The following is an 18,408-nucleotide window of genomic DNA, read 5'->3' as shown; positions in this document are numbered from 1 at the left end:
GCATAAATACAATAGAGTTATCAGTCGCACACAACAATCATTTGGTCAGAGAACAAGGTAGTTATTCTGAAGAATATCTCAACTAGGGTTTCTCTGGTGTTTCCTTATTACTTGACTCATGTGATACATTTTTTTTTTACAAGGATATCACAAAAGCAATGCTATGTTTCTCAGCAAATAATATCAGGAGACACACAATTTTGGATTGTCCTATTATGGTAGTGTTAATTTTGATTGCTTTGCTTAAGGTTATGTAGGTAGGTTTTTCCAACTGTAGTTTACTATTGTTTCCCTTTATATTAGAGGGGAGATATTTTAATACAATGTAGACATACTATTTCTCATCAAACTTGCACGCATTCGTTTTAGCATCTATTGATAATACAGTCCCCATGGCTTTTAAGTTTTTTGAGTCTGGCTGGTGGGACAGGCACTGTCTATGGCCCTCTGTCCCTCTGTGAACCTTGTGTACTGTTACCTCTCATCCTTTTGGAAGGGTTTTCTCCAGACCCTAGTGGTTTCCTCACAGGCATGCTCTGATCAGTGCTTAAACAAATACTCAAGTAAGTCTCTCTGCAGACTTCTGGGTTCATTCTCTGCATAGCTCTGTCCTCTCTGATACTCTGTCCCAGGAACTGTGGCCCCCTTACTTTCCCCAGATTCCCAGCTCAACTCAGGGCATCCACTAGGCTGCAGCTGGGCTCTCACTCCCTGTACCTGGAAACTTCATACACTGAATCAAAATTGTAGCGTTTACCTTATTTTCACATCTTTCAAGGATTCCTTTTGTTGCCTGGTGTACAATATCTTGCTTACTGTTGTCTCATGTATTTTTTTCCACATTTTGGTTGTTTCAGGAGGGAGAGTATATCCACTCTCTATATGCCATCAGTTTATATGCCCTCTGGCGTCACTTGCCTCCAGGAATCCAACGCTTGCCTCCAGGAAGCCAACGCTCCAATCCAATCCTCTCTCTCTCCAGATTTCAGGTTAGTTGGTTACCCTGTGATTTCAGATTTCTGATGTTTTCATGAATTTGAAATTTTTCCAGGGGGAAAGACACCCTTTTCAGCTTCCCACATTTCCTAACTGAGACCAGAAGCCTCTAGTTTGTTTTTTTTTTTAAATAGGAACATTAATACAGCTTTTAAATGAAAGAGAAAGCATAATGGAGACTTAAAGAAGATGAGCGAGTCCTTCTATTTTCTTGGAGATAAACAGGATATCTAATATTGGCTAAGTCCATCCTTTTGCTCTCACATCTTAGAAAATTTCTGTAGAGCTGACAGAAGGGTAAGTTACAGCAATAAATCAGGCAAAGCACTTAATTAGCACCCTTTGTAAACAACTCAGAGTGACAGCCTTTCTACAGCATATCATATTAGCCTTTCAATTTAATGAGCTGCTAGAGTATAATTTGTAGTATGCCAGTTTATTCCTTTTAATTGAATAATTATTTTAAAGAATGTCAATTTTATTCTCAAGAATAAAAAAAACAATAGAAACACTGTTAAGTACTGTTTAAAAAATATAGTAGTGCAAGTACTTCATAGTCAATAACAAAGGCAAGGGTAAACCTGTTCATAGGTAGGAAAACAGCAATGCTGATTATGCAATTGTCTCTCACTCCTTTTAATTAAATTCCCAGGAAGGTAAAGGCAAACATAAAAGCAAATTTGTAGCATCTTTGGAAAATTAATGGAAGACCATATGAAATTGGGAAGAAATTCATTTAACTTTAGTGTTAATGTGCTTGAGTTTAATGATTTAAATGCTGTTATTCTATAAAGTTAGATGTATGTTTGAATCTATTTTAATAGTCATTGAGAAAAAATAAAACTTACATCATACCCAAGGGAAATTTTTACTTGACCCCTTTAGTATGCTTTTATACACTCAAGGTCAAAATAAAAAGTGAGAAGCATTCAGTTGTGCAAAATTAATGAAAAGTTATTAATAGTTTTCTTCCTATATAATAAATTTGTGAATCATGAAAGTATATATGATACATAATTATATGGATTATATGTGTCTGCTTTATTTTAACTAAATATACACTTATATAGGCTCATTAGTAGTAAATGTGGTTCTTTTTTGTTTTAATTTCTTTTTATGATCCTCTGGTTATGTTTTTGCTGCAAATATATTTTGTTGTTTTAATAATAATCAACTGTTTTGCAATGGTAATTCATCTCATTTTTTAAAGGAAGTGCTGCTATTTGCTAATTTCTCAAAGACATTTAAGTAGATAGTTCACTGCCACCATCCTTTTTCCTCTACTAATTCATGGTGTTTCTGCGCTACAGTTAGGGAGCTGAATCAATGTTACTGAGATAGACAGTAATTAAACAGAGTAAGATGAAGCTACAACAAAGGCCTCCAGATCTTTCAAATAGTATTTCTGACACCCGTTACAGTAATTTATTGAGCAATACGACTAGGCTTTAAATGGCAAATACCACATTTCACCAGTTTTCCATCTTAATATTTTTGTGTGATTGGATTTTCTTTCATAATGTGTTCATATGATAACCTTTTTTTGAGTTTTCTTTCTATTTTTTAAAAACTGATTCATGCTTATTTCAAAATTCAACTAATAAAAGTGAAAAAAAAGAGTGCTTCAGAGTCACATAGACCGTAAGGCAAGGAGAGGTAATATTTTGCCTGATAATTCCTCTGTAAGAAAAGAAAATATTGTGAATAAAGTAACTTGGTTAATTTTGAAGATTCTGAAAAAGGCTAGAGTGTATATCAAATTATTATTAAGTGTAAGATTTTTCATGAAATGGAAACTATGTCTTTCTTATTTCCTTGTATCTCTCCATAGAAGTTTTCATTGACTAGTTATTGGAATGAATTTCTTTGTCCGTAATATCATGACACTTCTCCATTGAATGGCAATTGAAATTAATGATAGTACTTGGTTTGTGTTATTGTATGATTCTAATTTGGAGTCCTGATTCTGCTGTGGTCTAGGAGAGTTACCTAGAACAAATGAGTTTACTTACAGAAATGTTAGCTTCAGTAGATTCAAAATTCAGATTATGAAATCTATTTCAAAAGATTATGTAAATGAAATGAATTAATGTATTTTAGGGTCCAGCATGATACTTTGAATGGCATGGTTCTCAATACAAGTTAATGATTTCTCCTGCTTCCCAAACTTTACTCCATAGCATATGCATAGTGTGAAAATCCAGGCTTATTCTTTTAGTAAAGAGAAAAAAAGCCAGGTTCATTCCTCCTCTTCTCAAGCTCCAGTTGATTCAATCTATTCAAGATTCTCCATTGCAATACCTTTGTTTCTCCTACACACTTTTGCTGATATGTCTTTACCTTCAATCAAATCTCTGTCTCTGCTTCCAAGTTCATATTTCCTCCATGAATCATTCTGAGTACCTTGAAATGCCTTTCAGCAGATTTGAGCTCATTGCGGCATGGCTTTTAGACGTGTAATTCAGTTTTCTTTGTATAATAATTATTATTTTTAAAATATTTATATTTTGATATTGAAGATTACATATCAATAATAGGCTTTGTTCAAAGTGTAGGTTAGTGACTGCATTATTTTAATACTTAGCAGTGAATATCCCCATAAGATACTAGGCAGATAAAGCCTTTATTGCTCATCGCGAAACCATTTCTTTATCTCCTGCATTATAGGATGTTCTCATTCCTTAAGATCAATAGTTTGAGTTATAGCCATATTTTGTCATCAAATGCAAACTAAATCTTTTGGAAGGGATTCAAGGGGATATGCAGTCAATCCTCCCAGTGTTCCAGACAGAGTGGGACAATAAAGATGTGCTTCCCATCCTCCCTGCCCTCAGAAAATTACAAAGCATGTGGGCTTACATTGTGGTTCTTGGCAAGAGGTGTGGTGTGGCGTGCCACAGTTACTGGGGATCAACCACAGGTTGTTTTCTGCCCATGTTCAATAATGTGCAAGTGAATGGCCAAGTTACCTCATACTGGATTTAGAATTATATATGATTTTGATCAGTAGACATGGATTTGATTATAGCAATGTCTTTTATCATAATAAGATAATCTGGCTCTATTTTTAATCTCTCCCAGTGCTATGGATATATAATATCTATCACTGAAGGTTTTCATTGTTCGTTCTTTTGTGTTACTTTTTACAGAGTCTCTAGACATTTTTTCCTATCCCAATGGGGCTCCCAAAGACTACTCTGCAATCAAGTTTTCCAATGTCTCTGTAGTACAACACCTTATATCAGTTTTGTTTCTCGTTTATTTCTCTTTAATTTTTCAATAAATAATGTCTTAGTTTAGGCTACCCAGAAGCAGACCTTGAGATAGAGTTCGAGTAAAATTTTTTTTTGAGAAATAATTCCAAGAAACATCAATAAGGTAGTGGGAAAGAATGATAAGAGAAAGAAGGCAACATAGGGGGACAATTGGAGTTCATCCAGCTGGGGAATTGTGGGAGATAGAGAATGCATCTTAAAGTTATATCAATTAAGTTAGAGGAAACTACTTTATTCAGCCACTCCCATCACTCCTTAGTTGAGCCCTACTTCTAAGGGCAATATCTCTCTGACACTTTCGGCTTGTTGTGATTGAAAGTAATTGTACTCCTATAGCAAGAAAAAAAAATCAAAAAGTCCCTCAGACAGACAGTTTAGATGTTCTACAGGGGCAGCCTCCATTGAAAAGTTGTAAGTGTGGACAGGATATAGGCAGGGCAACAGTATCTGCCACAGCGTCTATTTGATACTTAGTGATTATGTGGGTATAGAAAACCTTTGGATTATTTAAGTTTTAAATGTCGAACAAGACATGAGCATTAAAGGGTTAACTGACGATATTAAATACTATAAAGAGTTTCTTAAAGAATACATGGATCAGTATAATATAAAAAGTACAGATAAATCATTTAAGTTCAAAGATATGACAATTGTAGGTGGGAAATGAAAGGAATAAAAATAAGAAAATGCAGTATATTTTTTGATTGGCCAATGTGGTGGAAAACAGATGGAAATCTAAACTTTGCAACAATGATTATTACCTGGAGTCAAATATATCAAGGGATATCAAGGGGCTATTTCTAATCAAGAATAAGCATTAAATAGCTTTTCTTTTAGTGGAATTTAATTCTTTCAGAAAATAAGTTAATTGACCTTCTAATTCATAAAGAGGTTTTTTCACAGCCTAAATCATTTAGAGTTCTTAATAGCAATATACTTACAAACAAGTTATTTTAACTCATACAAACCCTTTCCTCTTGGGATAGTGAGTACTATCACTATGTATTGTAACACACTATGAACATAGTGTATTGTATCACTATGTGAGTAACACACTATGAATTGTGTGTTGTGATGAGTTTATCTAATTTTATTTTGGTGGGGGAGGAGTGTTGTTCCCATATGTGTCATATATTCTTATCTTTAAGGGCTGACAGAAAAACTGTTTTTACATACTTAAGAGAATTAAAATTCCATAGCAGAAATGGCCAGAATTATGCTAAAAATACTTGAAATATTCTTCCCTCCTGCTGTTTTTCTTTCCACATGTATATCTTACAAGTCTTTGTTTTTCATTAGATGAATCTATTTGAAAATTTAGAAAAATGCAAAAGCCACATACCCATGTAACTTCAAAAAATATTGAGATTTGTTTTCATAGTGTAGGCAGGTTAATTAAAACAGCAATACAGAAATATTATACTTGTTATTCCAAAAGTCCTCCTGATTTTGTGTGAGTAGAGGTTTGTTCAAATGACCTGATTATTGACTACACAAACACATCAAAGCCTTATTAAAATTTAGCTCTGTGCTTCTGGACATACATTTCAGAATCTGTGGCCTTTGGAGATCATGGGAGTACCTTGAAAGAAATCGAAACCAGTCTGACTAGGAGGATTTAAGAAGATTCTCTTGGCAGTTAGAAAACTTAGAAGAGTCTCCAGGCATTTATAAAATTTCCTTTGATATTATGATGTCTAATAAGACATTATGGGATTTAAGACTATACATATCCCCAATCCTAGCCCTTTGGTGGATATAATGAATAAGGTTTTCAGGGGGAAAAAGGCAAGATTTCACTCCTATTGCAATTGTATTTTAAGTACCATTTTAAATCTTCTATTTAATACCATAAAACCTCATATCACTTAAAATAAAAGAGGAGGAGGGTAAATATGTTGAAAAATCAGCCTGCCTCTGTATCATACATCGTACCTTGGTAAGACCTATTTAGCTCTACATTTTTGACCAAGACTCCCTGCCAAATTTCAAGCATCAATAAATCACACAGTTGCCCAGAATTACAATCGAGGTTACATAAAAATGAGAGGCAAATTAAATACATAAAGGTAAAATGGTAACAGATACACAGGTAACCACTGGGGAGTCTATTAGTGGATTTTTAAAAATCAGTTGTCATATATAAATTGAACTACATTAAATTGCTTATATCGGCCATTTTTGGCTGAAAAGCAATAATTTTATGCATGTATTAGTTTTTTGTTATTGGTGTAGACAAATTATCACAAATTTTGGCTTAAAACAATACAAATTTATTATCTTACAGTTTTGGAGGTCAGAAATCTGAAATGGGTCTCACTGGCTAAAAGCAAGATGTCAGAAGGACTGCATTCCTTCTAGAAGGTCTAGAGAAGAATCAATTTCCTTGCCTTTTTCAGCTTTTAGAGACCATCTGTATTCCTTGACTCGACTCCTTTCTTCATCTTCAAAGCTTCATCTTCAAAGCAGCATAGCATGCTAATCTTTGACTCTACCTCTTCAGTCTCATTCTTCCACTTACAAGAACCCTTGTGATTGCATTGAGCCCACCTGGATAATCTAAGATAATCTCCCCATCTTAGAGTCAGCTGATGAATAACCGTAATTCATTCTGAAGCCTTAATCCATTAAACAAGATCATTTGGGGTCTAAGCTCTCGGTATTTTTCCTCTGATGGGTTTCTGTAGATTTCTATTACCTTTACCACTGGCATTAGCAAAGTGGTAGTGTTGATTTTCAGTATAACCATTGTTACATTTCCTGGAGGAAGCATTTCTCTGAATCAGTAGAGCCCTAAGTAGAGGAAAAAATAAATCAAAATATTACACATAGGACATTAGGTTTAATAATGAGAAACATAATTCCTGTTTATATCCCTTAGGTGTTATCTGGACCTACATTCTGGCTGTAGATGAAAGAGCACTATATATTGGTCACTGGTTCAAAGCATATAAAACATTATGTAAGAGAGCACCCAGCTTTGTAGAATGTTGTCTCCTAGCTGGCACAGTTATTGAATCTTCAATAGGTCATTCCATTAGTCCATCAGACCAGTTGCTTTGCATGATGTTAATACCATAAATCCAATGTGAGTGAGTCTTTTGCCTTACTTATTTGGTATAAAACAAGTTTTGCTATGAAATCAGTTTATTAACATGAGGTGCATATTACTGAGGCCCAGTGATTGCTCAGGTATATACATATATATATATATATATATATATATATATATACATGAATATGTGTGTTAACCAACTTATATTTTCTCTCTCCTTTCTACTATTAATGTAAGGTTTGTGAGGAATGGTTAATTTCATAATTTTAACATGGTCCTTTTTTCATATGTCAGAAATCTCAGGCTCAGAGACAATGAGTCACTTATCTCAAGTCAAAGAGCTAGTAAATGGAAGAATATATTCTAGCCCTCGTTTTCCAGCTCCAAGTCTAGTTCTCTTTGTGTGACACCAGAGTTGATATCAGGAGAATGGATTAAATTATAACATTAACTACTGTTTATTAACATATTATGGGTTAATGTAATAAAATTTTATATTTTCATATCCAAGATAGTCCCCACCCTTGTAAATTAATTTGATACATTCTTTATCAAAGTGTAAATGTAATCTTCACTTTATATAATGTACCTCAACTGAGTATATTTGTTTTTTTGCAGTTTTTCTTTTTTTGGAGAAATTTTCACCCAATTTTTTTTTTTTTTTTTTTTAAAGTTTTACTTGATTTTATTTATTTATTTATTTATTTTTGGCTGTGTTGGGTCTTCGGTTCGTGCGAGGGCTTTCTCCAGTTGCGGCAAGCGGGGGCCACTCTTCATCGCGGTGCGGGGACCGCTCTTCATCGCGGTGCGCGGGCCTTTCTCTATCGCGGCCCCTCCCGTCGCGGGGCACAGGCTCCAGACGCGCAGGCTCAGCAATTGTGGCTCACGGGCCCAGCTGCTCCGTGGCATGTGGGATCTTCCCAGACCAGGGCTCGAACCCGTGTCCCCTGCATTAGCAGGCAGATTCTCAACCACTGCGCCACCAGGGAAGCCCTTCACCCAATTTTATTTCCCAAGTTTATGTGGTGTTTCCCTCTATCTTTCCCTTTTTGACACTTGTAGGAACCACATCTTCTAATGGTCCAAGTGTGATTAGGCCTTGGTTTTATAAACAGTGCAAGAATATGTTTAACATTGTGGCAAAATTCCAATGGCTGTTTTGGTGAACAATACACAGTACAGTGACTTCAAGCAACATCAGCTGAGTATATTTGACCTGACAAAATGTGTGACGCAAATTTAAAAACAGATACTTTAGATGTATTCAATTTAATAACATGGTCTAGTGCATATACGTCACTTTCAGGCACCAATAAGTTATAAATTTTAAGGAAATAAAGCTATTTTTATGAATACAATTTTAAAAACTTCAATGAGGTTGTATTGATAAATATCTGAGAAAGGCTTAAACCTATGTCAAAAATATAGTCTGAACTCACATGGAAAGAAAATTATTTTATTTTTTAATCTATAGGTAAATGATGCTGGTAGCTCATTATAGGAAGGATAAAAATTCTTAAAGCTACAGGGCAAAATTGTACATAGGGTTAAAAAAAATTTCAAAATTTCATAGGGTTAAAAAAAAATCAATACTCTAGGTATGGGGTTTAAATCCTTGCCTACCTTATTAGAATCACTTAGAATAAGTTGTAAATGAAAACTATCTAAAATATTTCACTATGCTCAGAGCAAGCCAATATGGGAGCTCTGATATTTAAATGGAAATCAATGGAAAGGTAATTGGTGGAGAAATATATATACCTTTTTTAAGATCACAGCAAAAATCTTCAAAGCTTAGTTATTGAAAGTTTTGCAAGAGGAAAAAATAAAACCCTCTTTAGAAGATGACAACTTAAATGTTGTAATCACATGTAGCTTGACAAGATAGGCACATTTAAACATGTATACATATATGCATTGAAACAAACCAATTTGAAACAAAACTGTATGTGAACTGTTTGATATGCAAAGCGCATGCCATAAAAAAGCACTTTACCAGAGATGAGAGTAACAAAGACCTCACTGAGGAGAGAGGCACTGATTCAGGGACTGTCCCTTAAAACGAATACTACTCCGTCAAATTTTTATATGTGGGATATAACCCCTGGTTTATCAGGATGAGTCTTGAGACATTGCAAATTTACTGTCCTATTAATTATAGTATTCTATAATATTGAAACTATTTAGTATTTTAACTTATGTGGGGGTCTAAATCTTGTGATGCAACTCCAAAAAAATATTTCCAGAAAAAATGCCACATTAGTGTTCTCATCTGAAAAACAGTTAATTGCCCCAAAGTAACTCATATACATGTATGGATACATATATTGTTTTTGTTATTCACTTTTGGCTTTCTTATCCATTTCATTAGTAAAGGTATCTTAAATTTGTTAAAAGCAAACCACATTCAAAGATCTTTCAAACATTTTCTCATTTATTTTCACAGCAACTTATGGAGGTAGATAAGTATTATTTTCACCACATTAAAATGAGTAAAAACAGGCTTTAGGAAAATTTAGGTATGAAGCTTAAGGACTTAAAATTGAAGTGACTGAACAGGCAAATACTTAGAACATCTGATGACATACCAGTGTTCTTGCCATTTCAGCGCCCTGCTCTGCTTTCTGTCTGCTATGAGCATGAACTTCACTTGGACCTTTTGTGTAACTTTGTTTTTGACAAAAAAATGTGGTAGCCCCAGGATGTCACTTGATGCAATAAACCAAAAGCAAGATTCCATCACAAACCCTGTGTAATTTCAAGAGAAGAAAGCAGGCTACCAATAATATGATTACTGAAGACAGTTTCACTTTCTCTGTCTCTATCTCCCATTATTGATGCTATTGTGTGTTGTTGTATCTGGGTTATATACCAGTGGGGATTTATGAACAAATGTCTATGTTGAAAGCCATTTGGAATAGTTATTTTCTGCATCGTAAACCCACCACTGAGACACAGCTAGGTTTGTGTGCTTTATTTAACTATTTTTAGAAATTGCTTTTAAATATAATCTTGTTTTAAATTGTATAAAATATTTACCTGAAACTGGAGTCATGCCTTCAAAACATGGTAAATTTAAAAATTCTGCTTCTTTGTCATTTATATCCTACTAAGCCTTATGATAATTTTTTGAATTGTGCTTTAGTTTTCTACTGTTAACCTAATGAAAGTAAATATGTATATAAATTTATATAGTATCCCTTTCCTAATTCGTGTTAGCATAAAAATAATAATATAAAAATAGTAGCATAATATACACTTTTTTTTTCATCTTGCTTTCTCATTTCGTATCCTTGTGATCTACTCCATAGCAATACGTAGAAAGTATTTCTCATTTCTTTTATGGCTGAATAATTTCTATTATGTAGATAAACCATACCTTATTGAACCAGTTCCCTACTGACAGACATTTGGATGTCTGTTTCTAGTATGTTGCCATTATAAAAATGTTTAGTGAATAGTCTTATGCATACAACTTTGTAAAAAAAAAAAAAATTACCAGAAGTATTATTGCTGGCCTAAAGTGTAAAATGTATATGTGATTTTGCTAAATATCGGCAAATTTCTTTCTATAAGATTGTACTGTTTAACATTCCATAGTCTTGGCAATGGAGTATGTTATCAAAAGTTTGGATTCTGCCATTTTGATAGCAAAGACTTGATATTGCAATGTAGTTAATTTTTCGTATTTTATAAGAAAACTGATCATGTTTTCATATGATTAAGAGCTATTTGCTTTCTTTTCTCTGTAGTCATTATGTTTAAATCTCTAACAAATTCTCCAATAGAGTTGTTGGCCTGTTTAGTTTCTATTTTAGAATATATTTAAGTATTAGATGGAGACATAAATTATGAATATTTTTCCAATTAGTCATTTAAAAACAATTTTTATTTATACTGGTTTGATTTGCCATGTTTTGTTTTATTCTTCATATTTTTAAGTAATTAAATGTGTCAAATTTTCCTTTCTTGTTTCTGGATTTGTAATCATAGTTAAAGTTTTTGTTTGTTTTGAGTCATAGAGTTATTTACTCACATAATTTAACTAGTACTTGTATATTTTCCTCTTTTTTTTTTAACGTTTAAGTTTCTCCTACATTTGACTCTTAGTGTTTACCAAGTGATGTTTCTATATAGCTATTTTCATTCTTCCACGAATAGTCCTCCCAAAACTTTCTATTAAAAAGTCAACATATTTTCCAACTTATTTAAGATGACACCCTTTTCATGTATTACTAAATTTTCATTTTTTTTCAATTTCAGGTTTTCTATCCTTTCCAATAACTTATCTGATAATTTATATAATAACAAACTCTTTGAATGAAGGGCAGAGTTGTCCCCGCACTTTCCTCTACCTTTTTCCTCTTCTTTCTTTACTGTTGTCCTGGCTATTCTTGCTTTTTTTTTTTTTTTTCTTGCTTTTCCAATGTGACAGTTTATCATCTCGTCCAGCTACAAAAAACAACAAACACACAATCGATGGCATTTTTATTGAGATTGCCACTGTTGTATCTCTAAGTTGTTGACTATCTCCATGCTTGGAATGCATTTCCATTTATTCAACTCTGTGTCTTTAAGGAGTGTTTTATAGTTTTCTTCTACAGGTTTTGCAGCTTTTTAGCTGAGTTTACATATATATTTTTTCTTTTTCTTTCTCCTTTTATCTCTTCTATCTCTCTTCTCCTCCTCCTTCTTCTTCTTTGTATTATATAGACATCTCTGTCCCTATGTTGATTAGAATTATTATTTTTTTAACATCTTTATTGGAGTATAATTGCTTTACATCATTGTGTTAGTTTCTGCTGTATAACAAAGTGAATCAGCTGTACATATACATATATCCCCATATCCCCTCGCTCTTGCATCTCCCTCCTACACTCCCTATCCCACCCCTCTAGGTGGTCACAAAGAACCGAGCTGATCTCCCTGTGCTATGTGGCTGCTTCCCACTAGCTATCTATTTTACATTTGGTAGTGTATATATGTCCATGCCACTCTCTCACTTCGTCCCAGCTTCCCATTCCCCCTACCCATGTCCTCACATCCATTCTCTACATCTGAGTCTTTATTCCTGTCCTGCCCCTAGATTCTTCAGAACCACTTTTTTTTTAGATTCCACGTATATGTGTTAGCAAACAGTATTTGTTTTTCTCTTTCTGACTTACTTCACTCTGTATGACAGACTCTAGGTCCATCCACCTCACTACAAATAACTCAGTTTCGCTTCTTTTGATGGCTGAGTAACATTCCATTGTATATATGTGCCACATCTTCTTTATCCATTCAAATGTTGATGGACACTTAGGTTGCTTCCTTGTCCTGGCTATTGTAAATAGTGCTGCAATGAACTTTGTGGTACATGACTCTTTATGAATTATGGTTTTCTCAGGGTGTATGCCCAGTAGTGGGATTGCTGGGTCATATGGTAGTTCTATTTTTAGTTTGTTAAGGAACCTCCATACTCTTCTCCATAGTGGCTGTATCAATTTACATTCCCACCAACAGTGCAAGAGGGTTCCCTTTTCTCCACACCTTCTCCAGCATGTATTGTTTGTAGATTTTTTGATGATGGCCATTCTGACTGGTGTGAGGTGATACCTCACTGTAGTTTTGATTTGTATTTCTCTAATGATTAGTGATGTTGAACATTCTTTCATGTGTTTGATGGCAATCTGTATATCTTCTTTGGAGAAATGTCTGTTTAGGTCTTCTGCCCATTTTTGGATTGGGTTGTTTGGTTTTCGAAATTGAGCTGCATAAGCTGCTTGTATATTTTGGAGATTAATCCTTTGTCAGTTGCTTTATTTGCAAATATTTTACTCAATTCTGAGGGTTGTCTTTTTGTCTTGTTTATGGTTTCCTTTGCTGCGCAAAAGCTTTTAAGTTTCATTAGGTCCCATTTGTTTATTTTTGTTTTTATTTCCATTTCTCTAGGAGGTGGGTCAAAAAGGATCTTGCTGTGATTTACGTCATAGAGTGTTCTGCCTATTTTTTCCTCTAAGAGTTTTATAGGGTCTAGCCTTAAATTTAGGTCTTTAATCCATTTTGAGTTTATTATTGTGTATGGTGTTAGGGAGTGTTCTAATTTCATTCTTTTACATGTAGATGTCCAGCTTTCCTAGCACCACTTATTGAAGAGGCTGTCTTTTCACCATTGTATATTCTTGCTTCCTTTATCAAAGATAACGTGACCGTATGTGCGTGGGTTTATCTCTGGGCTTTCTATCCTGTTCCATTGATCTATATTTCTGTTTTTGTGCCATTACCATACTGTCTTAATTACTGTAGCTTTGTAGTACAGTCTGAAGTCAGGAAGCCTGATTCCTCCAGCTCCGTTTTTCTTTCTCAAGATTGCTTTGGCTATTCGGGGTCTTTTGTGTTTCCATACAAATTGTGAAACTTATTGTTCTAGTTCTGTGAAAAATGCCATTGGTAGTTTGATAGGGATTGCATTGAATCTGTAGCTTGCTTTGGGTAGTATAGTCATTTTCACAATGTTGATTCTTCCAATCCAAGAACATGGTATATCTCTCGATCTGTTGGTATCATCTTTAATTTCTTTCAGAAGTGTCTTATAATTCTCTGCATACAGATCTTTTGTCTCCTTAGGTAGGTTTATTCCTAGGTATTTTATTCTTTTTGTTGCAATGGTAAATGGGAGTGTTTTCTTAATTTCACTTTCAGATTTTTCATCATTAATGTATAGGAATGCAAGAGATTTCTGTGCATTAATTTTGTATCCTGCTACTTTAGCAAATTCATTGATTAGCTCTAGTAGTTCTCTGGTAGCATGTTTAGGATTCTCTATGTATAGTATCATGTCATCTGAAAACAGTGACAGCTTTACTTCTTTTCCGATTTGGATTCTTTATTTCTTTTTCTTCTCTGATTGTTGTGGCTAACACTTCCAAAACTATGTTGAATAATAGTGGTGAGATTGGGCAACCTTGTCTTGTTCCTGATCTTAGTGGAAATGGTTTCAGTTTTTCACCATTGAGGACGATGTTGGCTGTGGGTTTGTCATATATGGCCTTTATTATGTTGAGGTAAGTTCCCTCTATGCCTACCTTCTGGAGGGTTTTTATCATAAATGGGTGTTGAATTTTGTTAAAAGCTTTTTCTGCATCTATTGAGATGATCATATGGTTTTTATCCTTCAATTTGTTAATATGGTTTAATACATTGATTGATTTGCATATATTGAAGAATCCTTGCATTCCTGGGATAAATCCCACTTGATCATGGTGTATGATCCTTTTAATGTGCTGTTGGGTTCTTTTTGCTAGTATTTTGTTTCGGGTTTTTGCATCTATGTTCATCAGTGATATCAGCCTGTAGTTTTCTCTCTTTGTGACATCTTTGTCTGGTTTCGGTATCAGGATGATGGTGGCTTCATAAAGTGAGTTTGGGAGTGTTCCTCCCTCTGATATATTTTGGAAGAGTTTGAGAAGGATAGGTGTTAGCTCTTCTCTAAATGTTTGATAGAATTCGCCTGTGAAGCCATCTGGTCCTGGGCTTTTGTTTTTTGGAAGATTTTTAATCACAGTTTCAATTTCAGTGCTTGTGATTGGTCTGTTCATATTTTCTATTTCTTCCTGGTTCAGTCTCGGAAGATTGTGCATTTCTAAGAATTTGTCCATTTCTTCCAGGTTGTCCATTTTATTGGCATAGAGTTGCTTGTAGTAATCTCTCATGATCCTTTGTTTTTCTGCAGTGTCAGTTTACTTCTCCTTTTTCATTTCTAATTCTATTATTTTGAGTCTTCTCCCTTTTTTCTTGATGAGTCTGGCTAATGGCTTATCAATTTTGTTTATCTTCTCAAAGAACCCGCTTTTACTTTTATTGATCTTTGCTATCGTTGCCTTCATTTCTTTTTCATTTATTTCTGATCTGATCTTTATGATTTCTTTACTTCTGCTAACTGTGGGAGTTTTTTGTTCTTCTTTCTCTAATTGCTTTAGGTGTAAGGTTAGGTTGCTTATTTGAGATTTTTCTTGTTTCTCAAGGTAAGATTCTATTGCTATAAACTTCCCTCTTAGAACTGCTTTTGCTGCATCCCATAGGTTTTGGGTCGTCGTGTTTTCATCGTCATTTGTTTCTAAGTATTTTTTGATTTCTTCTTTGGTTTCTTCAGTGTTCTCTAGATTATTAAGTAGTGTATTGTTTAACCTCCATGTGTTTGTATTTTTTACAGAATTTTTCCTGTAATTGATATCTAGTCTCATAGCATTGTGGTCGGAAAAGATAGTTTTTATGATTTCAATTTTCTTAAATTTACCAAGGCTTGATTTGTTACCCAAGATATGATCTGTACTGGAGAATGTTCCATGAACACTTGAGAAGAAAGTGTATTCTGTTGTTTTTGGATGTAATGTCCTATAAATATCAATTAAGTCCATCTTGTTTAATGTATCATTTAAAGCTTATTTATTTTCAGTTTGGATGATCTGTCCATTGGTGAAAGTGGAGTGTTAAAGTCCCCTACTATGATTGTGTTACTGTCGATTTCCCCTTTTATGGCTGTTAGTATTTGCCTTGTGTATTGAGGTGCTCCTATGTTGGGTGCATAAATATGTTCAATTGTTATGTCTTCTTCTTGGATTGATCCCTTGATCATTATGTAGTGTCCTTCTTTGTCTCTTGTAATAGTCTTTGTTTTAAAGTCTATTTTGTCTGCTATGAGAATTGCTACTCCATCTTTCTTTTGATTTCCATTTGAATGGAATATCTTTTTCCATCTCCTCACTCTCAGTCTGTATGTGTCCCTAGGTCTGAAGTGGGTCTCTTGTAGACAGCATATATATGGGTCTTGTTTATGTATCCATTCAGCCAGTCTATGACTTTTGGTTGGAGCATTTAATCCATTTACATTTAAGGTAATTACCCATATGTATGTTCCTATTCACATTTTCTTAATTGTTTTGGTTTTGTTAGTGTATGTCTTTTCCTTCTTTTGTGTTTCCTGCCTAGAGAAGTTCCTTTAGCATTTGTTGTAAAGCTGGTTTGATGGTGCTGAATTCTCTTAGCTTTTGCTTGTCTGTAAAGGTTTTAATTTCTCTGTCAAATCTGAATGAGATCCTTGCTGGGTAGAGTAATCTTGGTTGTAGGTTTCCCCCCTTCATCACTTTAAATATGTCCTGACACTCCCTTCTGGTTCGAGAGTTTCTGCTGAAAGATCAGCTCTTAACCTTATTGGGGTTCCCTTGTATGTTATTTTTTGTTTTTCCCTTGCTACTTTTAATATTTTTTCTTTGTATTTAATTTTTGATAGTTTGATTATTATATTTCTTGGCGTGTTTCTGCTTGGATTTGTCTTGTATGGGACTCTCTGTGCTTCCTGGACTTGATTAACTATGTCCTTTCCCATATTAGGGAAGTTTTCAACTATAATCTCTTCAAATATTTTCTCAGTCCCTTTCTTTATCTCTTCTTCTTCTGGGAACCTATAATTTGAATGATGGTGCATTTAATGTTGTCCCAGAGGTCTCTGAGACTGTCCTCACTTCTTTTCATTTTTTTTTTTCTTTATTCTGCTCTGCAGTAGTTATTTCCACTGTTTTATCTTTCAGGTCACTTATCTGTTCTTCTCCCTCACTTATTCTGCTATTGATCCCTTCTACATAATTTTTAATTTCATTTATTGTGTTGTTCATCACTGTTTGCTCTTTAGTTCTTCTAGGTCCTTGTTAAACGTTTCTTGTATTTTCTTTATTCTATTTCCAAGATTTTGGGTCATCTTTACTATCTTTACTCTGAATTGTTTTTCAGGTAGACTGCCTATTTCCTTTTCATTTGTTTGGTCTGGTGGGTTTTTATCTTGCTCCTTCATCTGCTGTGTATTTCTCTGTCTTCCCATTTTGCTTAATTTACTGTGTTTGGGGTCTCCTTTTCACAGGCTGCAAGTTCGTAGTTCCCGTTGTTTTTGGTGTCTGCCCCCAGTGGCTAAGGTTGTTTCAGTGTGTTGTGTATGCTTCCTGGTGGAGGGGACTAGTGCCTGTGTTCTGGTGGATGAGGCAGGATCTTGTCTTTCTGGTGGGCAGGTCCACATGTGGTGGTGTGTTTTGGGGTGTCTGTGGCCTTATTATGATTTAAGCAGCCTCTCAGCTAATGGGTGGGGTTGTGTTCCTCTCTTGCTAGTTGTTTGGGGTAGGGTGTTCAGCACTGGAGTTTCCTGGTCATTGAGTGAACCTGGGTCTTGGCGTTGAGATGGAGATCTCTGCGAGATATTTGACATTTGATATTACGTGGAGCTGGGAGGTCTCTTGTGGACCAATGTTCTGAACTTGGCTCTTCCACCTCAGGTGCACAGCCCTGATGCCTGGCTGGTGCACCAAGAGCCTGTCATCCACACAGCTCAGAATAAAAGGTATTAAAAAAAGAAAGAAAGAAAGAAGAAGATAAAATAGAATAAAATTAATTTATTCAAATAAAAAATAAAAAATAATTATTAAAAAAATGTTTTAAAGTAATAAAAAAAAAACAAAGAAAGAAGAGAGCAATGAAACCAAAGAACAAATCCACCAATGATAACCAGTGCAAAAAACTGTACTAAAAACATAAAATAAAAAGGACGGATAGACAGAACCCTAGGGCAAATGGTAAAAGCAAAGTTATACAGACAAAATCACACACAGAAGCATATACATACACACTCACAAAAAGATAAAAAGGGGGAAAAATATATATATCATTGCTCCCAAAGTCCACTTCCTCAATTTGGGATGATTCGTTGTTTATTCAGGTATTCCAGAGATACAGGGTACATCAAGTTTTTTGTGGAGATTTAATCTGCTGCTCCTGAGGCTGCTGGGAGAGATTTCCCTTTCTCTTCTTTGTTTGCACAGGTCCCGGGGTTCAGCTTTGGATTTGGACCAGCCTCTTCCTGTAGGTTGCCTAAGGACGTCTGTTCTTCGCTCAGACAGGATGGGGTTAAAGGGGCAGCTGCTTCGGGGTCTCTGGCTCACTCAGGCCAGAGGGAGGGAGGGGTACGGAGTGCCGGGCGAGCCTGCAGTGGCAGAAGCCGGCGTGACATTGCAACAGTCTGAGGCGTGCTGTGTGTTTTCCCAGGGAAGTTGTCTCTGG

General features: G+C 34.9%; 1 protein-coding gene across 5 annotated transcripts in view; it reads left to right on the top strand.

The window, feature by feature from the left end:
* LOC103006346 (uncharacterized) overlaps positions 1-18,408 on the top strand; it is a 624,869-nt gene that overhangs the window by 405,168 nt on the left and 201,293 nt on the right. For all 5 annotated transcript variants that reach the window (XM_007191812.2, XM_057541198.1, XM_007191813.3 and 2 more), the window contains one exon: positions 858-989. In XM_007191812.2, coding sequence (XP_007191874.1) covers positions 858-989 — 132 coding nt within the window. The remainder of the gene's footprint in view (positions 1-857; positions 990-18,408) is intronic.

The sequence above is a fragment of the Balaenoptera acutorostrata genome, chromosome 2 (assembly GCF_949987535.1).
Source record: "Balaenoptera acutorostrata chromosome 2, mBalAcu1.1, whole genome shotgun sequence".
In the NCBI taxonomy this organism is placed as follows: domain Eukaryota; kingdom Metazoa; phylum Chordata; class Mammalia; order Artiodactyla; family Balaenopteridae; genus Balaenoptera; species Balaenoptera acutorostrata.
Note: the sequence above shows the minus strand (reverse complement) of the source record. Positions and strands in the feature narration are given on the sequence as shown.